This window comes from Ovis canadensis, chromosome 1 (genome assembly GCF_042477335.2).
Source record: "Ovis canadensis isolate MfBH-ARS-UI-01 breed Bighorn chromosome 1, ARS-UI_OviCan_v2, whole genome shotgun sequence".
In the NCBI taxonomy this organism is placed as follows: domain Eukaryota; kingdom Metazoa; phylum Chordata; class Mammalia; order Artiodactyla; family Bovidae; genus Ovis; species Ovis canadensis.
This window is the reverse complement of record NC_091245.1, coordinates 105,922,346-105,947,019: the sequence shown is the minus strand read 5'-3', so window position 1 is coordinate 105,947,019 and position 24,674 is coordinate 105,922,346. Positions and strand designations below refer to the sequence as shown.

The 24,674-nt window shown below is 49.2% G+C and overlaps 1 protein-coding gene across 6 annotated transcripts in view; it reads left to right on the top strand.

Moving 5' to 3' along the window:
* PMVK (phosphomevalonate kinase) overlaps nucleotides 1–24,674 on the top strand; it is a 58,295-nt gene that overhangs the window by 4,439 nt on the left and 29,182 nt on the right. For 2 of the 6 annotated variants that reach the window (XR_011247184.1, XM_069543808.1), the window contains exons 3-4: nucleotides 1,039–1,191; nucleotides 5,675–5,804. Coding sequence is in view for 4 of the 6 variants with exons in the window: in XM_069543808.1 (XP_069399909.1) it covers nucleotides 1,039–1,191; nucleotides 5,675–5,804 (283 nt within the window). In the remaining 2 variants the exon portion in view is untranslated. Of the gene's footprint in view, nucleotides 1–1,038; nucleotides 1,192–5,674; nucleotides 5,805–6,550; nucleotides 11,519–24,674 lie in introns of those variants that run through there. The other 4 variants (XM_069543788.1, XM_069543798.1, XM_069543822.1 and 1 more) reach the window with 4 other exon arrangements.

The following is a 24,674-nucleotide window of genomic DNA, read 5'->3' as shown; positions in this document are numbered from 1 at the left end:
GGAGACTCTGATAGGCCAGCCTGCCCCTGCTGTTTTTAAGTCCAGCACCACTTCATCCCTTACACCCATTACAAAACACATGCAAAATGAAATGTTAATGCATTGATTTCTTCAGTTGCAGTGGGGAATATAATTGACAGGCCAACCATAATGCCCCTGGGAGCTAACCTTCTCCCAAGGCAGAGTACGTGGGAAACTAGTTTATGAATGGGAGATGGCTGTTGGCCTCACCTTGGAACAAGGTGGTAGCAGGTGATTTGACTGGCTGGGCCATGGCCCCCTCAGTTTGCCCATGAAGAGGCTGAGTCTTTGGGGAGAGGGTCTTGCTGCATTGAATGCCAGGGGAGCTGGAATCTGAACCCTCCCATTCTGGGACCCTCTGATGGACCCTGTTGCTTGCAGTGTCCCTGGAGAAAGGGAGGCCTGCCTAGAAGCAGCTTCCTAGGGCGTCAGAGCTGCCCCTCCTGCCTCAGGGTTCCAGGAGTGCCCAGAGCCAAACATAATGAGGCTGACTCAGCAAAGGTGCCCGGAATTGGGAGTGAGGAAGGAGATGGGGGCAGGGGAAAGAGACAGGGAAGCCCGGTCTCCTGGGCTTTGGGAGGGGGACAGGCAATGCCAGAAGGGGTAGTGGAAGGATCCGGAGTGCAGTGTTTTGAGACTGCCCACTTCTGGGTGAAGGCTGAGACTGTGTGTCCAAGGGAGGCAGACTAATTTCAGGACTAGTTTAAGCCAGAAATAATTGGGAAGGCAAAACTGTTGCAGAACAGAAAACCACATCACACATTTAAAGGCAAGCCAAAACAATTTCTGGATGCCCTCAAGACTTTTCTTCCATCTATCTGCCAGTGCTCGGGATTTCTCAGTTTCTAGGCCCCTTTCCCTTGCAGGCCTCTGTCCTGGCAACAACCTCATGAGTCCTTGCAGCAGCCCTCAGGGAGGGCGGGTCAAGGTGGAGGTGGCGGGGCACCCTCTTTCTGTTTTAGGGGAGACCAGCGAGGTTGAAAGGCTGGTGGCATAAACAGAATGTGCTTTGGGCAGGAGCACGGCTTGGACTTCCATAGACTCCTGGATGCCAGCACCTACAAGGAGGCCTATCGGAGGGACATGATCCGCTGGGGCGAGGAGAAGCGCCAGGCTGACCCAGGCTTCTTCTGCAGGAAGATTGTGGAGGGTGTCTGCCAGCCTGTCTGGGTGAGTGGGCTCTATGGTGGTACTGAGAAAATCTGTTTCCCCAGCCTTCCATCCCTCCCCAGATATGTCCATTTCTCTCTCCATGGCCACTTCCCTGGCCTAAGGCCCCGCTGTCTCTCACCCAGACAGTTGGAGTAGCCCCCACACTGGTCCCTGCTTCAGCTCTTGTCCCTTGTGATCCATTCATCACACAGCAGCCAGAGTGACCTTTTAAAAACACAAACCAAGTCAAGTTTGGAACCCTTTGTCCTGCCGTTCTGATGGACGAATTGAAATCCTTAACATGAACTTCTGGGCCTTGACTGATTGGCTCCTGCTGCCCTTCTAGCTTCCTTGTTCCTTCAGCTGCAGCAACATTGGCTTTCTCTCTGTTCCTCAAGTAAATCAACCTCCTTCTGGAATCAGGGCCTCCGCCCGTGTCCTTCTACCTGCCTGGAGCGCTCTTCCTTTCCCTCTTCACCTGGTTCTGTCCAGCTCTGCGCCCATGGCGCCTCCATCGGGAAGCCTTCCCAGATACCCAGGTCCTAACTGATGCTCCCTCTCAGGTGCTCCTGTAGCTCCTTACCCTTTTCCTTCTTCATTCTTTCTGGCAGCCAGTGGTACCTTCTTGTACCAGGACTGGTTCCAGGTGATGTGGGGCTACATCATGCGAAAGTCTGAAGTCCCTACTCTCAGGATACAAACATTGTCGCTGGGGGTAGAGGGAGTTAGGCCCTAAATAAATGTAGAGTATGTGGAGATAGCTACTAAGGGGAAAAGAAAGCAGGCCACAGCTATGAGGAGGCCCTGGTTGCTGCTTTGTTAAGGGTATCAGGGAAGGCCTCACTAACGTGATGACATTTGAGCAGGACCTGCAGGAAGTAAGGGGTGACCTAGATGGATTTTTGCAGGTGAGAGTTGAGTGGCAGGAGGTGAGGTCAAGTCATGCAGGTTCTCTGGAAGAGCCTGGAGTTTGCTCTGAGTGAAATGGGGACTCACTGGAGTGTTTTGAGCAGAGGAGAAGCATAATCTGATCTTAAGTTTAAAAAAATTTTAAGGATGACCTAAGATTTAAGACCTGCCTCTTGAGAAACCTATATGCAGGTCAGGAAGCAACAGTTAGAACTGGACATGGAACAACAGACTGGTTCCAAATAGGAAAAGGAGTATGTCAAGGCTGTATATTGTCACCCCGCTTATTTAACTTCTGTGCAGAGTACATCATGAGAAACGCTGGGCTGGAAGAAGCACAAGGTGGAATCAAGATTTCTGGGAGAAATATCAGTAACCTCAGATAGGCAGATGACACCACCCTTATGGCAGAAAGTGAAGAGGAACTCAAAAGCCTCTTGATGAAAGTGAAAGAGGAGAGTGAAAAAGTTGGCTTAACGCTCAACATTCAGAAAACGAAGATCATGGCATCTGGTCCCATCACTTCATGGGAAATAGATGGGGAAACAGTGGAAACAGTGTCAGACTTTATTTTGGGGGGCTCCAAAATCACTGCAGATGGTGATTGCAGCCATGAAATTAAAAGATGCTTACTCCTTGGAAATGGCAACCTACTCTAGTATTCTTGCCTGGAAAATTCCATGGACAGAGAAGCCTAGTAGTCTACAGTCCGTGGGATCGCAAAGAGTCAGACATGACTGAGCAACTTCACTTCACTTTACTCCTTGGAAGGAAAGTTACAGCCAATGTAGATAGCATATTGAAAAGCAGAGACATTACTTTGCCAACAAAGGTCCGTCTAGTCAAGGCTATGGTTTTTCCTGTGGTCATGTATGGATGTGAGAGTTGCACTGTGAAGAAAGCTGAGGGCCGAAGAATTGATGCTTTTGAACTGTGCTGTTGGAGAAAACTCTTGAGAGTCCCTTGGACTGCAAGGAGATCCAACCAGTCCATTCTAAAGGAGATCAGTCCTGGGTGTTCTTTGGAAGGAATGATGCTAAAGCTGAAACTCCAATACTTTGGCCAGCTCATGCGAAGAGTTGATTAATTGGAAAAGACCCTGATGCTGGAGGGATTGGGGGCAGGTGGAGAAGGGGACAACAGAGGATGAGATGGCTGGATGGCATCACTGACTCAATGGACTTGAGTTTGAGTGAACTCCGGGAGTTGGTGATGGACAGGGCAGCCTGGCGTGCTGCAGTTCATGGGGTCGCAAAGAGTCGGACACGACTGAGCGACTGAACTGAACTGAACTGACTGAAGATTTAAGAGGCTCTTCCTGGCTGTTGGGAGGAGGGCAAGAGTGGAAGCAGAGAGGCCAGGCCGAGGATCTTTCCACAGGACAGCAGAGTGGCCATGGCTTGACTTGGAGTGGTGGAGGAGTGGCGAGAGGGCTAAATTCTGCACAGGTTTTGAGCATAGAACCAGTAGGATTTCCTGATATGATGGCTGACTTCCCTTGTGGCTCAGATGGTAAAGCGTCTGTCTACAATGCAGGAGACCCGGGTTCGATCCCTGGGTTGGGAAGATCCCTTGGAGAAGGAAATGGCAATCCACTCTAGGACTATTGCCTGGAAAATCCCATGGGCAGAGGAGCCTGGTAGGCTACAGTCCATGGGTTCGCAAAGAGTCGGACACGACTGAGCGACTTCACTTCAGGGTGGAAGGACAGGAGACAAGTCCAAGGATTTTGTTCTGAGCAGTTGGACAGCTGGAGTTGTCATTTTCTGAGACAGGGATGATGTGGCAGAACGAGTTTGGAAAGAAAACCAGGAGTTTGGTTTCCCAGTGTTAAGGTCCAGATGCAAGTTGATAAGCGCTGTGATTGCACAGTAATTAGTGAAGCTGCTGGTTTAGAGTGTCTCTCCCACTAGACTGTGAGCTCCCTGAGGGCAAGTACCCAGTCTGCTTACAATTCTACTCCAAGAGTCTAACACAGTGCCAGGCACACAGTAGGTGTTTGACAGGTGTGTGTTAGTCGCTCAGTCGTGTCTGACTCTTTGCAACCCCAAGTACTGTAGCCTGCTAGGCTCCTCTGTCTATGGGTTTCTTCAGGCAAGAATGCTGGCGTGAGTATTCTTCCCTTCATAGTATTTGTTTAATAACTGGCTGAGTGAACATGCCCTGCAGCTTGGACAAGAACATCTGGCCTCTTTATTCACTGATTCATTCATTCATTGACCGTGTAAGGTACAGTTTGGGCTGAGGCCGAAAGAGGAAAGATGACCTCAACAGACGTAGGTTACCTTTATTCAGGCAAGGAGGGGTGACAGTCGGCCTAATGACCAGGCTGAGTGCGGAGAGGGATCAGGGAGGCTTCGTATTTATAGGGAGGCTTGTGGAAACGGTAAGGGAAACATTAATCAGGCGGGATGTTTTGGGTATTCTTTAGTTGAGATGGCATTTGTAGTTGGGCAGGGGGTGGTAAGTCTTCTGTGCAGGTGTAGGGGGTGGAAGGTTTCTGGACGGGGGGTGATAAGTCTTCTGGGCAGGTGTAGAGGGTGGAAGGTTTCTGGACAGGGGGTGATAAGTCCCAGATAGATGCAACCGGCCTGGAGCATCAGGGCGGGACCTAGTTCTGTTTTGTTTTCTCCGAAGTTAGATGATTCAGCAAGGGCCTTTGAAACTGTTGTTTTCTTTTCTAGGCCCAAAAGACTCCTTCAGACCGTGTGCTCCTGAACGCTCCCTGTGTGTCAGGCAGTGCTATGGGCCAGGGACGGAGTAGTGAGTGAGACACAGTCCTTCCCCTCATGGAGCTACTCTACAGAGCAGGGATCAGACAGTCAACACAAAGAGATAATGATGGTTTTATGAATACTTAGTGGTCAGAGACTAAACAGCATATCAGAATTGAGAGGGACAGGGAGGGAGCCAGGGTGGTAGGGTCAGCCTGTCCCAGGAGGTGACATTTGAGCAGAAACCTCTCTGAAGTGAGGGAGCCAGGCAGAAGGAGAAGGAAGTGCAAAGGCCCTGAGAAGGAGACCTGGTTGGGGTGTTTAAGAAAGGGCAAGGTTGTCAGCTGGACGCAGCAGAATGAATGAAGGGAAGGTGACAGGAAATAGGTGTCAGATCTTAAAGGGCCTTGGAAGCTTGGGGTGAGAGCTTTGGATTTTATTAAAATGGTGGGAAGTCTTGGAGGGACTTAGGGCAGGGGACTGATGAGGTTACATTTCCATTTTAAAAGGTGTTAGGGGCAGGGACTGATGAAGGTGTCTTTGTTTCTGGCCTGGGTTTGTTCATCTGTAAAATGACTGGCTGATCTGATTTCAGAGCCTGAGGCCTCTTCAGCTCACCATAGCCCACAGCGTGGGAAGAGCAGGCCTCAGGCTGCATTGATCAGGGAGGGATGCCTGAAGGGAGGAGCGGATGTCCCTTCCAGCTGGTTGGGTGATCGTAGGGAGTGGGGCTACACTTGTCTGGGCTCTGTAGTCTGGGCTCCTGCTTACTGGGCATGGGGCCAGGTCTCCCTCTCTCCCCTGTAGCTCCAGCGTCCGGCCCTGCTGCTTCCTGCACCATGTCCTGTTGGTCACTGCTTTATGTTCTTTTCCTGTAGCTGGTGAGTGATACACGGAGGGTGTCTGACATCCAGTGGTTTCAGGAGGCCTATGGGGCTGTAACACAGACGGTCCGTGTGGTGGCCACGGAGGAGAGCCGGCAGCAGCGGGGCTGGGTGTTCACACCAGGTGAGCTGCTCACAACCTCTGCCCCAGGGCACAGCATGCGGGCCGGCTGGCCCACCGTAGACCGGGCTACCCCCTCCCACATTCTCGGTCTTCCGCTGTCTCCCTGGCAGGCTGGGGGTGTGAGCAGGGGGCTATAAAAAGAAGTCTGAGGTCTGGGGCTTGGGAGTGCCTCCAGATTAATAAGTGGAGTTGAGTAGAGGATGGTGTCCTTGGGGTAAAGGTTTTCCTGTGACCTTGGCCTGGTTCCCTTACCTGGGTTGGCTTTTCTAGGCCAGTGGGCTTCTGGAGGTCTGTCTGGGACCCTCTGCTGCCCCTGGTCCTTCACCTTTGTGTTGCAGCCTGGAGTGGGCACTGACAGTGGGTCAGAGGGCAGGCCTGACAAATCTCACTCCTGTTTGATTAACACAGTGGGGGACGGGGAGAGGAAGCTTTCCTAGATGGCCCTAGTAGTGCCAGCCCAGGACCTGCTCTCTGGCAGTTCAGGGGCATAGCTCAGGTGTCTTCCCTGCCCCGGGTCACTGTGACTTGGATCAGTGGGTCTGACTCTTCCTAAATGAGGTGAATAGCTTCCTAATGGCAACCCACTCTAGCATTCTTGCCTGGAGAATCCCACAGACAGAGAAGCCTGATGGGCTACAGTCCATGGGGTCGCACAGAGTCATGACTGAGTGTCTAGGCACACTCATCTCCTGGGCACTCACTCTGGCTTGGGCTAAGCACTTTGAACACATTATCTCACTTTATAGTCACAGCGGACCCACCAGGTGGATGCCCTTGTTACCAGCCTCACTGAGAATGGCGCATGCTGCCTCCCAAGGGGCCTGAGTCGGAGATGTCAGGATGTCGGGATCGAAACTGACACGACCAGCTTTACATAAAATGAAAACAAAATTACCGTTTGGATTGTCTGTGGTTTGAGATGGCAGTGACAAGTGAAGACGTCAGTGGGCCCCTCTGTGGGGCTCAGGTGGCTATGGACCGGTGGATCTGATGTCCCAGTGTTTCGGGGTGTGGGAGCGCCCCCTGGGGTGCATGGTGGTTAGCTCTGAGGGGCTGAGGAGTGTTCAAGAGAGGGTGGCTTCTCGTGGGGCCCGCAGGCCTCGATGCCCTGTGTTTGTTGGGAGGGACGGGCCTGACCTTGCCATACTTCTCCGCAGGGGTGGACGACGCTGAGTCAGAGTGTGGCCTGGACAACTTCGGGACCTTCGATTGGGTCATTGAGAACCACGGGGATGAGCAGCACCTGGAGGAGCAGTTGGAGCACTTAATAGAATTTGTCCGCTCCAGACTTTAGCCGGCAGCTTCTAGGAGCAGGCCGGGGGCCGCTGGGCTGAGGGTGGGCTGACGGTGTTGGACATGCGGTTGCTGACGCTGGCCAAGGTTGGAGAGCAGACAGAGGGCCTGGGTCAAGCTTTCTGGGGGCTGATAGGTGTCAGACAAGAAACCGCCAGGGACCTCATTTCGTCATGAAAAGGACAGCCCTGCCTCTTTACGAGGAGACTTAAAGGGCAGAGGGGAGGGAGTTGGCTGTGTTTGAAGCAGAGTGTCACCATCTCCACAGGTGCCAGGCCTGTAAGCCTGGGGTGGCCGTGATTCCCTGACTGGATGTTCTCAACCCCTTGTTCTGAGCAGGAGCCTGGGGCTCCCCACTGTGGATATCATAAACCTCTCTGGAGCACCTGCTCAGAACTGGACGTCTCTCTTTTCCCAGATGACAGCTCAGCTTGCGTGGGGCTCCATAGTGTCTGGGTTGATCTGGTGGCTCTGGGTTCCTGCTCTGTCTCCCCCCTGGGCTGCAGCATATCCTGCAGAGGCTGACCTTGATCTGGGCCACTCGGGTAACAAGCCTGTGCATGTCTGAGGCAGGATTGGAGTCTGAGGGTCTCGTCTGCTGGGATGGCCCCAAGAGAGGCTCCGTGCTCCACAGAAAGTGCCACCAGCAGGCACCCAGAAGGGCTGTGGTGTCATAGAAAGCCAGAGGCACCAGAGTTGGATGGCCCTTGGTAACCACTGAGAGGCCCTGGGCAAGTCATGTAACCTCAGCTTTCCCGTAGGAGTCCTTGGACTTGACCCCGCTTATTTATAGAGCCTTATGTGTGTGTGCCAAGTCACTTGTTATGTCCAACTCTTTGCGACCCCTTGGACTGTGATCTGCCAGGCTCCTCTGTCCATGGGATTCTCTAGGCAAGAATACTGGAGTGGGTTGCCATGCCCTCCTCTAGGGGATCTTCCCACCCAGGGATCAAACCCGCATCTCTTATGCCTCCTCCATTGGCAGGCAGGTTCTTTACCACTGGTGCCACCTGGGAAGCCCGTAGAGCCTTCTGCTGCTGCTGCTGCTGCTAAGTCGCTTCAGTTGTGTCCAACTCTGTGCGACCCCATAGACGGCAGCCCACCAGGCTCCCCCGTCCCTGGGGTTCTCCAGGCAAGAACACTGGAGTGGGTTGCCATTGCCTTCTCCAGTAGAGCCTTATACAATATCTAAATTTCTTCCAGATTCTTCACAGCTACTCTGTGAAATATTCAAGGAGGACATTTTCATCTGCATTTAGCAGGTGCCAAGGACTCAAGAGAAGTAAACAACCTGTCCAGGGTAGAGGATTAGTAAATGTTGGTACTCTGGCCAGAACACAGGCCTCCTGACTCCTGACTCCCTTTGGCCAACGTACCTTTGGGGTTTGGCGCAAAGCCGCATGGCCATCCTGGCCATCCTACTGCGTAGCCTGGGCCCACCACCTCTGTGGCACTGACTTTGTTCTCCTATAAAATCTGATGGTTCACACTGAGAAGGGGACAACCAAGGAAATTCCATCGGTTTCACTGTGACCCTTAGTGAACTCTACACATCCCTGCCCACATCTCCTCCCTAGATTACCTCTTCCTGAGACTAGTCCCCTGGCTCTCCCGCAGGCCTGAAAGCCGTGGACTTGTCTGTGTCCCCAACCCCCGGCTGATTGGTCCCCAGGTTATGTTAATCTGTCTTGCCTGTGTCCATTCCTGAATGCCAGGCTGTGTGCCTGACACACAATGAGGCCAGACAAGACCAAAATGTCAGAGTTTAGAGCAGAGAGAGGTTCACTGCAGGGCCACGCAAGGAGACGGGTGGCTTCTACCTTAAAAGACCCCCAACTCCCGGAAAGCTTTCAGCAAAGCTCTTTTATAGGAAAGGGCGGCGTGGTTAGTTGTTGCAAGCTTCTTGGCGTCAGATCCTTTGTTCTTAAGGTCAGGTCGTGGTCCGGTCACAATGTTGCTGGAAGCCTCCACCAAAACAAATGTTATTCTCTGTTCTGACAAAGAAGGGCAAAGTCCAAAGGCTCAACTTTTGCCCTCCGAGGCCCAGGCTAAGAGGAGGAGTCCCTGGGCTGGCCGGTTTCTCTGCCCTGGAGCACTGGTCCAGCACCCAGTCTGTGTTCTTCTATGAGTGCCCAGGCCCTGCTGAAGAGGCAGAGCTCAGCTGGTGGCGCACTCAGGGGCGGGTCCCCAGAGCCTGCCCAGCTGTCATCACTGAGGGAGCCAGGCGCCCAGCACCCAGCCAGCCCTTGGGCTTTTCATTTAAACTGGAGCGAATCATTTGGGTGGGATCAGTAGGGATACATGTTGTGGCAAATGCCCATCAGGTTAGTTCCCAGCTCACAGCAGTTGCCATTCTTTGAGAACAGCTCCACCCATAAAGATAGACCTGAAGTCATGATGGGCAGTGTCTTTGCACTCTGGCCACCTCTCAGTGGGTGGACAGCTGATCTCAGCTATATCAATTTTTGAAATGTGAACGGAGACACTGAAGCTGGTTGAAGCTGTGGCCTTAACGGCAGTGTCCATGCACTCCAGATGCTGAGGGAGGCCTCTGTGGATGGTGACCCATGGAGGCCGGCACCACCATTAGACGGCAGAGCGGGGATGGAGGAGAGGGCGCAGCTGCTTCGAGGCCTGGGCCTGGCCAGCAAGTGGCTGTGTCGAGGGCTCTGAAGCTCTGTGAGACACAGCTCTCCGCTTGTCCCCGGGCCCCCCAGCTCACCCACCAGCTCTGAGGCTAGAGAGCCTGGATAGCCCCGGGGAGAAGGCCGAGATCGCCTCTCACCTACTGTTCCTTGAGGACCACTGCCCGGCTGTTGGTGGAGTGGCACCTCTAACCACAGCGCTAAGGGTCTGGAACTCACCCCTGGGCACCTGCCCTGCCCCATCACGTGTCTTCCCTCTGGGATTCTCACTGGAAGGGGAACTCCCTGATGGTAGGGCCATGTCCATCTCGTAGTTGTAGTCCTGTCTCCTAGAGCTGTGGGTCAACAGTGGGCTTCAGAAAATGGATGTGATTGGAGGCAGGGCGAGCTGGGGCTGTAGGAGTCACACGGTGGAATCCTGTGGGTGGTCATTTCATGCATCGGATGTTTCCTCACCTCCCAGCAGAGGCTCTGATCCAGCCCCCCTAACACCCGCTCTGGGCCTGGAACCTCTGCTTCCTGCTGGTATTGAGGCTGCTGGGGTCCTTTCCAAGGCAGAGACTCTGGCTCTTTGGGCCCCTCTTTTTGAGGCCTTCCCTGATAGCTCACTTAGTAAAGAAGCTGCCTGCAATGCAGAAGACCCTGGTTTGATTCCTGGGTAGGGAAGATCTGCTGTAGAAGGGATAAGACTACCCACTTCAGTATTCTTGGGCTTCCCTTGTGGCTCAGCTGGTAAAGAATCTGCCTGTAATACGGGAGACCTGGGATTGATCCCTGGGTTGGGAACATCCTCTGGAAAAGGGAAGGGCTACCCACTTTAGTATTCTGGCCTGGAGAATTCCATGGACTATATACAGCTGCAAAGAGTCAGACATGACTGAGCAACTTTCACTTCACTTGTGAGGTCACTTCCCCCTCAGCGTTGTACCAGACTGAGAGATGACTGATTTGTTTTTCTTTCTTCCTAGCTTTAATGAGCTGTAATTGACGTATAATATTTATAAATTTAAGACCTACACATGATGTTTTGATACATATTATCTGTTATGAAATAATTACCACAAAATTGGTGAGGAGCCGACTCACCGGAAAAGATCTTGCTGCTGGGAACGGTTGCAGGCAGGAAGAAAATGGGGGCAGGGGATGAGATGGTTGGATGTCATCGCTGGCTCAGTGGACATGAGTTTGAGCACACTCCGGGAGATAGTGAAGGACAGGGAAGCCTGGCGTGCTGTAGTCCGTGGGATCACAAAAAGTCGGACACGACTGAACACCACCTCTGTCACCTCACATAACAGTCATTTGTTTTGGGTGATGGTGAGGACAGGTAGCAACTTCCAAGTATATAATACAGTGTTGCTAAGTATAGTCTGTGTGGTACCTTAGATCTCCAGAACTTGCTCATCTCGTAACTGAAAGTTTGTAACCTCTAACCAACATCTCTGCATTTCTCCAGCTCCCAGCCTCTGGCAGCCAACATTTTACTCTTGTTTCTGAGTTCAGTTTTTTTAGATCCTACATGTAAGTGAGATCATGCAGCATTTATCTTTCTTTGTCTGACTCTTTCACTTAGCGTAATGCCCGCAAAATTCATCCATGTTGCTGCCAAAGGTGGGTTTCCCTCTTTTTCCTTTTTGGTTGAAAATATTCCATTCTGTGTAAACCTAGCACATTTTCTTAATCCATTCACTCACTGATGGACAGTTAGGGTGTTTCCATGTCTTGGCTAGTGTGAATAATGCTACAATAAACGTGGGGGTGCGGATATCTCTGAAATAGTTGTTTTCTTTCCTTCAGATGTCTGCCCAGCAGTGGAATTGCCCTATAATCACTGATTGTTGTTAATTAAGTTTAAATTCCCAGGAAGCAGGGATGAAGCAGAGAAGGGGACGTAGGGTGGTTGGTGGTTCTCATATGTCCCTTGTAGGGGTGCTGACCTGGTTCCTGGCTTGGAGTGTTTGAAAGAGTCACAGGATGTGACTTGGGAAGCCAGCGAGTCTGCTCCCCATCCTTCCACAGGTTGGCACTGATGCCTCTTAACGTGGGAGGACCCAGTGGCTAACTAGAGTCACTTCTGCTGGACTTGAAGATTCTCTGCACTTTAAAAAAAACCCTGAAATTTCTCTGAATACCAAAATCAATAATAACCCTGAGTTTTGATGCCCTATCTTACGATGAGAGTTTTAACTCCTTTTGTTTCAAGACATTCTCCCCACCCTCCTTATCTTTGTTAATTTTGTATATGGTTATGATCTCAGAGTATTGCTCTTAAGTTATTTTTAATATATATGTGTTCTTAATAATAATGATTTGTATCACTAACATTCTATTAAAATTTTATTACTCTGCTTTTAAACTGCTAAATGGAGGTGTAATTGGCATATAATAACTGCACGTATTTGAAGTACACAATTTGGCAAGGTTTGATATTTGTATATGCCCGTGGTCACAGTTAGGATGGTCATATCAGGACTTCTTTGGTGGTCCAGGGGCTAAGACTCCGAGCTCCCAGTGTAGGGGGCTTGGGTTTGATTCCTGGTCAGGGAACTAGATCCCATATACCACAGCTGAGAGTTCTCTCGTGCTGCAGCTAGAGATCCCAGATGCTGTAACGGAGATCTGGGATCCTGTGTGCAACTAACGACCGGTGCAGCCAAATAAATAAATATTTAAAAAAAAAATGGACGTATCCATCATCCTCAAAAACTTCACTGTGTCTACCTTCCCTCTCCCAACCCTTGTTCCCAGGCAACTACTGATTTGCTTTCTGTCTCTGTAGATTAGTTGTCGTTTTCAGGTACTTTGTCTAAATGAGCTGTACACTATACAGCCTTTTTGGTCCGATTTCCTTCACTCAGCGTAAGTTTTGAGATCCATCTGCATCACTGCAGGTTCCTGCGGATAGTTCGCTTGTTTTTATTGCTGTTGTGGTATGAATATACCACCATTGTCTGTTCATTCACCTGTTGAACATTTGGGTTCTTTCCAGTGTTTGGATATAACAAATAAAGAAGCTATGAACATTCAGGTAACATTTTTGTGTGTGGATATGTATTTTCATTTCTCTTGGATAGATACATTCTTAACTTTTTAAGAAGCCATCGCATTGTTTTCCAAAGCGGTGGTACAACATGCTCCCCAGTACTGAATGAGAATTCCAGTTGCTTCAGATCCTCACCAATACTCGGTATGGTCAGTCTTTTTAATTTTACCTACTCTAATAGGTAGGTAGTGGAATCTCATGAACATTTTATTTGCATTTCTATAAGATTAATTTGATACAAATCCTATGTTCAATTTTGATAAAAATCTCTCAGCAAACTGGGAATAAAATGGAGCATCCTCTACCTGAAAAAGAACATCTTCAAAAGCCCTATAGCTAACAGCAAACTTCACAGTGAAATACCAAATGCTTTCACTGTAAGACTGGGAAATGAGGCAGGGTTGTCTACTCTTATTATCTGTTCAACATCATATTGAAGAGTCTAGTCTGTAATAAGAAAAAGAAATAAAAGGCATCTGGATTGGCGGGGGGAGTGTAAAAATGTCTTTATTCACATATGACATGATCATTTATATAGAAAATTTGATGGAGTCTCAAAAAATTACTAGAATTGATAAGTGAGTTCAAGATTTCAAGATATAAGATCAATGGATAAAAATAAATTGTATTGCTATTTATAAGCAAGAAGCAAAAATTAAAATAGGGCTTCACTGGTCCAGTGGTTAACAATCTGTCTGCCAATTCAGGAGACAGAGATTCAATCCCTGGCTCAGGAAGATTCTACATGCCTCGGGGCAGCTAAATGTATGTGCCACAGCTACTGAGCCTGAGCTCTAGAGCCTGTCAGTCCTCTGCAACAAGAGGAGCTACTGCAGTGTGAGGTCCTCACACCACAATGAAGAGGAACGCCTGATCTCTGCAACTAGAAAAAGCCCGCTAAGCAGCGAAGACCCAGTGCAGCTGAAAACTAAATAAAAAATAAAAAATCTTAAAAAGTTTAAATGATGCAAATTAACTATAGCATAAAAAACATGGAATAGAGGTAAATCTGATAAAAGATATACACAATCTGTACAGCATCTGTACAAATCTACAGATCTGTACAAATCTATAAAGCATTGCTGAGAGAAATTAAAGATGACCTAAAAAGCAGAGATTACACCGTATTCATAGATTGTAAGAGTCGAGGTATTCATTTTTATTGAGACATCATTACATACAGTGAAATGTACTGACTTTAAGTGTACAATTCAAGTTTTGACAAATGTGCATACCTGTTTAATAAAAGTTGTTTATAAAATAGAGATGTTTTCTTCACTCTAGGCTTCTTTTTAATCCTTCCTAGGAAGTCAACCCCTGTCCCCCCAAGAAACAACAGTTGTTTTAATTTCACCATCTATTAATTTTGCCTGTCCTGGAATTTCATATAAATGGCTAACATCTAGTGTTAAAACACGTTTACAACAATTATTTATTATTTTTAAAATTAATTTTTATTGGAGTACATTTGCTTTACAATGTGTTAGTTTCTGCTGTACAGCAAAGTGAATCAGCTACATATATATCCATGTGTCCTCTCTGTTTTGGATTTCTTTCCCATTTAGTTTTCTCATTAGTTATCTATGTTGTACATGATATCAATAGTGTATATATGTTGATCCTAATATTTATTGTTTATTGGCCATGCCATGCAGCTTGTGGGATCTTAGTTCCCTGACCAGGGATTGAACCTGGGCCCTGGCAGTGAAAGTGGAGTCCTAACCACTGGACTGCCAGGGAAATTCCCCAACAATAATTTATTTTTTAGACTTAACTGGTTTACTGCACACTTCCTAGTTTTTCCATGTTACATCAACTTCCCCATTTTTGAATTTTGTATTTTAGTTCCTCTTCAGATGGTTACTTGCCTTCAAATATTTTTTCAAAAAGGGCATGAGGGTGGTATAATTTTCTGAACCTCTGTGAATGAGAGAATGGCATTCTGTTGCCTCTACACGTGGACACTGCCTTGGCTGGCTTAGGATTCATGACCTGGTTCCCCTGTAGGCTGGTGTTTAATGTTGAGGACTCTGAGGTCACCTTGAGTTTTGTTCCTTTGAAGGTAACCTCCTTTTGCTGTCTGGATGCCTTTTTTTTTCCCTTGGCCTTCACTTTTGAAATTCAAATTCTGGCATTCTCCAAGGCCGAACATGGACATGTTTCAAGAGAAAAAAGTTGGTGCGCATTGTTCCCTGTAAAGCATTATGGAGAAGTGAGATGGAAATTTAAACTGTCTCATATATCCAAGAGCCAGCCTGAAGGATCCTCAACAGAGAGGTTGTCTCTGTCAGTGTTTTTACTTTGAGTGGCTGGACTCCACGATGGCAAATTCTCATCCCTTCAAAGTGGATTTCGGTTTTGGAAACAGCCAAAGGAAATTTGGTGCTAAATTCTGCTGAGAGGAGAGAGGTGAGAGACATACTTTTTGGCTAGAATAAATAATGCCTATAGTTCAGTTCAGTCAGTCATATCTGACTCTTTGTGACCCCATGGACTGCAGCATGCCAGGCCTCCCTGTCCATCACCAACTCCCGGAGTTTACTCAAACTCATGTCCATTGAGTCGGTGATGCCATCCAACCGTCTCATCCTCTGTTATCCCCTTCTCCTCCCTCTTTCAGTCTTTCCCAGCATCAGGATCTTTTCAAACGAGTCAGTTCTTCGCATCAGATGGCCAAAGTGTTGGAGTTTCAGCTTCAGCATCAGTCCTTCCAGTGAATATTCAGGACTGATTTCCTTCAGAATGGACTGCTTGGATTTCCTTGCAGTCCAAGGGACTCTCAAGAGTCTTCTCCAACACCACAGTTCAAAAGCATCAATTCTTCAGCGCTCAGCTTTCTGCATAGTTCAACTCTCACACGATACATGACTATTAGAAAAACCATAGCTTTGACTAGAGAGACCTTTGTTGGCTCTGCTTTTTAATAAATAAATAAAATATCTCTGCTTTTTAACATGCTGTCTGGGTTGATCATAACTTTTCTTCCAAGTAGTAAGCGTCTTTTAATTTCATGGCTGCAGTCAGCATCTGCAGTGATTTTGAAGCCCCCCAAAATAAAGTCTGTCACTGTTCCCACTGTTTCCCCATCTATTTCCCATGAAGTGATGGGACCAGATGCCATGATCTTCGTTTTCTGAATGTGAGTTTTAAGTCAACTTTTTCACTCTTCTCTTTCACCTTAATCAAGAGGCTTTTGAGTTCTTAGCTTTCTGTCATAAGGGTGGTGTCATCAGCATATCTGAGGTTATTGCTATTTCTCCCAGCAATCTTGATTCCAGCTTGTGCTTCCTCCAGCCCAGCGTTTCTCAAGATGTACTCTGCATAGAAGTTAAATAAGCAGGGTGACAATATATAGCCTTGATGTACTCCTTTTCCTATGGAACCAGTCTGTTGTTCCATGTCCAGTTCTAACTGTTGCTTCCTGACCTGCGTATAGGTTTCTCAAGAGGCAGGTCAGGTGGTCTGGTATTCCTATCTCTTTCAGAATTTTCCACAGTTTATTGTGATCCACACAGTCAAAGGCTTTGAAGTCAATAAAGCAGAAATAGATGTTTTTCTGGAACTCTCTTGCTTTTTCCATGATCCAGCGGATGTTGGCAATTTAATCTCTGGTTCCTCTGCCTTTTCGAAAACCAGCTTGAACATCTGGAAGTTCATGGTTCACATACTGCTGAAGCCTGGCTTGGAGAATTTTGAGCATTACTTTACTAGCGTGTGAGATGAGTGCAATTGTGCGGTAGTTTGAGCATACTTTGGCATTGCCTTTCTTTGGGATTGGAATGAAAACTGACCTTTTCCAGTCCTGTGGCCACTGCTGAGTTTTCCAAATTTGGTGGCATGTTGAATGCAGCACTTTCACAGCATCATCTTCCAGGATTTGAAATAGCTCAACTGGAATTCCATCACCTCCACTAGCTTTGTTCGTAGTGATGCTTTCTAAGGCCCACTTGACTTCACATTCCAGGATGTCTGGCTCTAGGTGAGTCATCACGCCATTGTGATTATCTTGGTCGTGAAGATCTTTTTTGTACAGTTCTTCTGTGTATTCTTGCCACCGCTTCTTAATATCTTCTGCTTCTGTCAGGTCCGTACCATTTCTGTCCTTTATCGAGCCCATCTTTGCATGAAATGTTCCCTTGGTATCTCTAATTTTCTTGAAGAGATCTTTAGTCTTTTCCATTGTATTGTTTTTGTCTATTTTTTTTTTTTTTTTGCATTGAACACTGAGGAAGGCTTTCTTATCTCTCCTTGCTACTCTTTGGAACTCTGCATTCAAATGGGTATATCTTTCCTTTTCTCCTTTGCTTTTCACTTTTCTTCTTTTCACAGCTATTAGTAAGTCCTCCCCAGACAGCCATTTTGCTTTTTCGCATTCCTTTTTCATGGGAATGGTCTTGATCCCTGTCTCCTGTACAATGTCACAAACCTCCATCCATAGTTCTTCAGGCATTCTGTCCATCAGATCTAATCCCTTTAATCTATTTCTCACTTCCACTGTATAGTTGTAAGGGATTTGATTTAGGTCATACCTGAATCGTCTAGTGGTTTTCTCTACTTTCTTCAATTTAAGTCTGAATTTGGCAATAAGGAGTTCATTATCTGAGCCACAGTCAGCTCCTGGTCTTGTTTTTGCTGACTGTATAGAGCTTCTCCATCTTTGGCTGCAAAGAGTATAATCAATCTGATTTCGGTGTTGACCATCTGGTGATGTTCATGTGTAAAGTCTTCTCTTGTGTTGTTGGAAAACGGTGTTTACTATGACCAGTGCATTCTCTTGACAAAACTATTAGCTTTTGCCCTGCCTGCTGCTGCTGCTGCTGCTAAGTCGCTTCAGTCGTGTCCGACTCTGTGCGACCCCATAGACGGCAGCCCACCAAACTCCCCCGTCCCTGGGATTCTCCAGGCAACAACACTGGAGTGGGTTGCCATTTCCTTCTCCAGTGCATGAAAGTGAAAAGTGAAAGTGAAGTCACTCAGTCGTGTCCGGCTCTTTGCGACCCCATGGACCGCAGCCTACCAGGCTCCTCCATCCATGGGATTTTCCAGGCAAGAGTACTGGAGTGGGGTGCCATCGCCTTCTCTGTTACCCTGCCTATAGTAGATCAACTTTAAAACTTCCTCAAAGCGTATTCTAGAGGAAACTTTAACAAATTGTCTTATCCCCCATCCCTCTGTGCCTCTGCAAATGCCGTTCCCTCTGCCTACAGTGCCCTTCCCTGTGGCTTGCAACTAGCATTCAGGCTGCTCTGATCCCAGACTGTCCTGTGGTATGTGCTGCCTCACTCCTCCACCACCCTGTGAGCAACTCAGGAGAGGTTTTGTTTGATTTTGTTTTCTTTTGTTTTTGAATTTTTGGTGCCTGACATGTAGTAGATCTCAATACATGTTTGTGGAAATGGAATTTTTTTTTTTTTTTTTTTGCCACACCATGTGTCATGCAGGATCTTCCCTGACCAGGGAATTGAACTTGTGCCCTCCTACATTGGAAGCACAGAGTCTTAACCACTAGACTGCCGAGGAAGTCCTGGAAATGTTTTATAAGTGTTAGGAAGGACTATAACCTCCCAAGCTTACTGTCTTGAATTGGTCAACAGTCACTTCGATGAATAAAGGTATGGTGCATGTGTTTGAAGCAATAGCAGGCTGACTTCTTTTGCACTGCTCTTATTTATAAACAGTGGTGTGCTGGTAAATATTGAACACGTGGCTCTCTGAGGGGAAAAAAAAGTCCTCTTTGATGGGCTTTTACATTTCTGAGATGTAAATACTCCTGCTATAGCTGATATCAAGCTGCTGCTGCTGCTGCTGCTAAGTTGCGTCAGTCGTGTCCGACTCTGTGCGACCCCATAGACGGCAGCAGGATTATGGGAGCAGCAGTGCCTGGGATTCTCCAGGCAAGAATACTGGAGTGGGTTGCCATTTCCTTCTCCAGTGATTTCAAGCTACTAAACACAATATTAACTGGCTAGCAAAATTCCTGAATATTTAAAAATGAGCTCTTGCAAGCTCACTCCAGTACACGGTACATCATGAAAATTCTACACCGCTTTTGTGTTTTCACCATTACCCAGTTTGTTTGGGTGACTTTTTTGCTGTTTATACAGCACATGTCTCTGTATTGTATATTTTATCTCTTGCATCAATCCAATTATTACTCTTATCCTCAGAGACTAAGAGACTTCTCCAAGGTGGCAAAGCTTTCCTGTCTATTCCTGGGTTTGGGCTTTCTGTCTGGAGCTTGCTGCCAGCACCACGAGGGGCTGGAGAGATGTGTGCTTTGCCCAGTTTTCTGTTTGTTGGTGTTGCGGTGAGCTGCGGGAAGGACCCAGGGATCTGTTCTTGGCTCAGGATATACCTGTCAGTAACCAGACTGTGATGAAAGCTGGCCTTTGTTATGTTCCCTTGTGACCTGATGAACAAGTGACAAGGAGGCAAATTTATTATATTTTGGATGAACAGCTGTCACTTTAATGACCTAATTCAGGATCTGGATGGTGCCTAATTGCCTGACAGGCGAATGAAGTGATGAGCTCCCCTTTACAGTTTAGAGTTTCTTCTAGGTGGGTTCGGGGAGAGTGCTGCCGGAAGTTGTGTTCCTCGGGAGCCTCAGCTGAGGGCGGTGAGGGCTCCCCCAGGAGGTGAGAGGTGGACCTGCCGCCTATTCTTGCTTGGCTTCCTGGTGGCTCAGATGGTAAAGAATCTACCTGCAATGCAGGAGACCTGCCTTCGATCCCTGAGTTGGGAAGATCCCCTGGAGGAGGGCATGGCAACCCACTCCAGTATTCTTGCCTGGAGAATAGGACTAGCAAGAGGAAGTGCTTTGCTCAAGGTCATAAAGTAATCCTGGCAATGCCAGCCCCAGGCCCCAGGGCTCCTGACTCCCCACCCAGGGCTTGTCCCCTGCCCTTTGTGTCCCTGAGGGTGCGTGAGCCTTGTGCCCTTTATCAGAGGCTGGCAGAGAAAGCCCAGCTTGAGCTCTTGGGAGCTCGGCCTGCTTCCTGGGTTTTTCCAGACTTCCCTGAGGAGGCTGGGCCACCTGTCTACACCACCTGGCATGTTCTGTTTAGATGAATCAAGCTGTACCAGGATGAGGAGGCCACAGAGGCCGCTTCCCAGGAGGGAACGCTCGTGGCGTGCGAGGGACAAGGAGGGGAGAGATGGGTGTAGACCCGGACCTGCCTTCCTCCAAGGCTGGGGCTGGGGTTCTGAAGGCAGAGGGCCCTGCCCAGCACCACGGCTGCTTTCCACCTGGGCGTAGACAGTGTCTCCCAGGTGGAGACCTTCCCAGCAATGTCCCTGGGTCGTGACGGCTCTGGTGAATTTCCAGGCACACCCAGTCCTGAGCCAGCAGTACTCTTGGCACATCAGGTCTCCAGCTGCCGTGGCTGGCTGGTCCTACAAGATGGTTTGGAGGCTCCAGGACAGCTGGCCAGGGCTGGACATCCTTGTTCTAGCAGATCTGCAGTGTTCCAGGAACTGTGATAAATCCTGTTGCGTATTGGCCAAGCAAGCCAGGAAGGGCAGGGAGTCCAGACCTTGGCTCGGTTTGGCAGAGTCATTCTCAACACCTGCCCTCTGTGAGGTGGGGAGGGGGGAGCACCAGGGAGGGGAGCGGCTCAGATCGTGCCCCAGCAGGGGGAGGGGGCACGGGGAGGACAGTAACAGGGGCATCAGGCTTTACAGTTTACCATGTGTGTTTTCGCGTATTATTTCATTCCATTCTCGCGGTCGCTTTCTTACTGTTTCCATTTTAAAACGGAAAAAACAGGGACACAGGTGAGTGACTTTGCTCAGCACGGCCCGGCCTGTCATCAGGTTTGAACCCCACCTGTCATTATCCAGCTGTGGAACCTTGAGCTGGTTGGGTCACTTTCTGAGCTTTGATCCCCAGCTTTGCTACTCACTGCAGAGGCTGTGCAGGTGGCACTGTGCTTGGGTTACCCCTTGGGAGCCCAGTTCCTGAGACTTCTTCCCTTTCCCCCCTCCCCCAAACCATACAGCCAGCAGCCAGTGAGTTGGGCCTGGAATTGAGCTTCTATTCCATTTTTAGTTTTTTTTTTTCTCCCCTCTACCTTTCCCTTTGGTATGTGTAAGCTAAACTTTCCTTTTTTGGAAAGGGAATTCCTACTAAGAAATAAAGGGAAACACAGGACTTCCCCAGGTGGGGGAGACTCCACACTCCCAATGCAGGGGCCCAGGTTCAGTCCCTGGTTGGGGAACTAGATTCTGCCCGCTGCAACTAGGAGCCTGCCTGTGGCCACAAGGATGTGGCCCAGACCAAAAAAAAAGAAAAGAGAGAAAGAAAAATGTCAGGCTGGTTTGCCTGGGGCTCACCACACCTGCCTCTGGTCCTTTGTTCCCTCTCTCCCTTCCCTCCCTCCCTTCCTTTGTTTCCTCCGCAAGTGTGGACCCTGACTTGCAAGGGCCCCCTGGCAGGTTCTCCAGGGTTCTTAGACCTTCCCAGAAGCTTCTCCCACCGGCACTGGGACTGGGCCCTCAGGGTGGGCTCACTAGTGGATGGTCTGAGCCCACCTTGAACCTGGAGGGAGTGCTCAAACTCGAATCAGCCCTGGAGAAGGCTCAGCTGTGCTCTTTGGTGTCTCTGGGGCCCTGAACAGCTTCTCAGCACACCCCAGGATGCCGACCCCTTCTCCCTCTGGCTCGGAAACTATAGAGGTTTTTCAATTGATAACCCGCCCATTTGGGAGGACCACGCTCAAGATGGTACAAGCAGAAGTCAGGTGCAGTTCAGGGCTTGTTCAGACCACATTGCCCTCTGTGAATCCTTCAGAGGCCTTGCTTTCATGACATCAATGGGACTAAACCTGATCAGCTAAAAAAAAAGAAAAGTCAGTTATTTTCAGCTTCCATTAAGCCAAGCTTGTACCGGCTCTCTCCTTCCGTCTTCCCTTCCTCTCTCCGTCCCTCCCTCCCTCCCTTTCTTTCACATTTCTGATAGTCACTGATTTAATCACTGCTGCCATTCCCTCCCTCCCTGCCACCCGCTGGCAAGAGTTACGGATTTTATTCAGTACACAATGTACACAGTTGTTTTGGTCCCAGGAAATAGTGACCTGTGGAGGCTGTGCTTGTAATCAGGTAATTATTTTATTTAAATTTTTTTTTTTTTTTTTTCGCTAAATATCTCAGGCAAGCCCTGTTCCTGTGGCTTCAGCCCCATCCCTTGAATGACTGCTCCATGCTCTGCTCTCAGCCACCCTGACCTTTCGGATCCCGGTTCTTGGCATCACCAGGCCTTGCTCACTGCTGTGTCTTTGAGCGCTCTGTACCCTCTGCCTGGAACACCACTGCCCTTGCTGTTCTCTTGGCTCCTTCCTCCTCCGGCCTTGGTTCTTAGCCTATGTGTTGCTTTCTCCCCGACGTGCTTCCTCCCTAAGGTGAGATGTCCTTGCTCTGGAATTCCACATCCCCTTCTGTCTAGCCTTACCACACTGTGTGAGGGTCTGCTTCATCTTGCTCCCTGCTGCTCTCTGAGCTTTGTGAGGGCAAGCCCGGGTCCCTCTGATTTTTGTAACTCCCAGCATTCAGTGAAGTACCCATCACAGAGTAGGGGATGATGAAGAAAGTGAGTGTTGCTTGTGTCTGACTTTGTGTGACGCTATAGACTGTAGCCCGCCAGGCTCCTCTGTCCATGGAGTTCTCCAGGCAAGAATACTGGCGTGGGTAGCCATTCCCTTCTCCAGGGGATCTTCCCGACCCAGGGATCGAACCTGGGTCTCCTGCATTGCAGGCAGATTCTTCACAGTCTGAGCTACCAGGGAAGCCCAATATTGTCAAATAAGTGAATGAGAGCGTGAACCATGGTTGGTCAGGAGGTATTTATTATGACCACGGAAGTGCCTGGGCTCTTGGGCATCCGGGTCCTTTAGCTCAGATGCCAGACCCACAGCGGTGGCTCGGCCATGCTGACCTTGGTTTCCCAGGCTGGGGAGGTGGCAGCAGCCACAGTGGCTGAGCCCCAACCTGTGTCCCCTCCGCCCTCAACTCCATCCTTCTCCTTCTGTCCCTCCTGCCTCGGGGGTGGAGGGCCTGCCCCTGGTTCTCTGCAGTGTTTCACTCCCCACTAGTGAAACACTCCCCTCCATCCCTCCATCGAGGCCTTGGCTGCCTCAGTTAACTCCTTTCTGTTGGATTTCCCAGTTTTCTCCACCTTCGCCTGTCCTAAAACAGCTTCCGTTCCGTCTACTGACCCCTCAATCACCATCTCAGTCTTCTCTTCCTTTTACTCCTTCACACCCTGCAATTGGACCTCCACTCCCATCTCTTCTGAAACGGCTTCTTACAGGTCACCCACCGTGGACACATGTCTTCAGTTCTCACTCCTGGCCCGCCTGCATCTGCGGAGACGACCACCCACTCCCTCTCTCTCGAATTCACTTTTCTTGGTTCTCCTGCCTCTCTGCTCCTGCCTTTTCTATTTCTGACTCCTCCTCTCCTCTTGTCCTAGAAATACAGGTGTTCTTCAGGCCCTCGCCTTCTGTTCTCTCTCTTCCCCCTTCCCTTGGTGAGCTCATCTCGATGTGGATGACTCCCAAATTTTCTTGCTTCGCGACACATGCCACTAGTTATACTCAAACCAGCCTTGTCACAACCCCTCCAAGTCTGCTCCTTCCCTTCCGTGTTCCGTTGCTCAAACTCGAGCAGGGTACTCAGGCTGAGACCGATCTCTCAGACTTTTGAAATCTTGATGAAAAGCTCTCTGGAAAGGTCACAAGAAGTTTTGGTCTTTAGAAGTGATGACTTCAGTTCTTTTTGGAGCAGGCAGTTCCTTTGTTTCAGAAAAATTGCCCAAAGCAGTCCCTTCATTATATGCGTGTAAAGTAAGCATTTACCCATTGTTCTCAGGGAGAAGTGAAGTCATGGGGTCCTTGAGTGCGTTCCCAGCTGTCCAGTCATTCTGTTTGGTAATAGCAACTTTTGCATATAGTTGAGTCAGAGCTCTGCCTCTGAGACTTTCTTACTTTCAGGGGTGGCGGCTGGGGTGGGTGGCGGCTGGGGTGGGTGGCGGCTGGGGTGGGTGGCGGCTGCGGTGGGTGGCGGCTGCGGTGGGTGGCGGCTGGGGTGGGTGGCGGGCAGTTGCAGGGAGAAGTGTTTCTTGAATCTTTGTGAATATGGGGGACCCTGAGCAGCAGACTGCTGTTTGTTCTTCAGTGTTGAGTGTTCTTGTTGGGCCAGTGGTCCGTGGGGCAACCAGAGCCGAGTGAAGACAGGCTGGCAGGATGCATGGTCCCCACACCTCTCCGGGAGGGGAGACTGAAGCCAGAGCTGTCTGGCCCTGGTGCATCCCACCTGGATTGGACGGGCTGCAGGTCCTCTAGGCGTGTGACCGTGGTGTCCCTCCCTCACTAGGCTGAAGGCAGCATGAGGGCGGGGACTCTGCGTCTGTCCGATGAGGTAATGAATGGGGAAACAGTGTGTTCTGCTGTCTCTGGGGTCATAGAGCAGGAGCACCCTCTCTTGGTAGGCTGGGGTTTCTCCCAAGGGCCCATCACCCCAGGAAGCAGATGCTCCTGGCTAAGGAAGGCAGATATCTGGCTGGCTATGGGGGAGTCATCTTTTTTCCCCTCTGCAGGTGGGCTGGGAGTGTGTTATGGAGGGCCTGTGGGCCCTGGGAGTGGCCCCTTCTCTGGTAGCTGGGGTTGTTTATCCTCTGTATGCTTGTCTTCCATCACCCTCAGAAAGAGTCAGAAGGCACAGCCAGTGGGCCTGCCCATCGGGTTTGTGGGGCTGGGGTGAGAGGCCTGCATAATATTACATGGCCAAATATTTAAAAGTTATAAGGAACACAAACTGTTTTCTTTATAAACAATAAAATACCTTGTAACCTTCTACTTTGGCAAATATAACTTTATAACAACAAAACTAGGA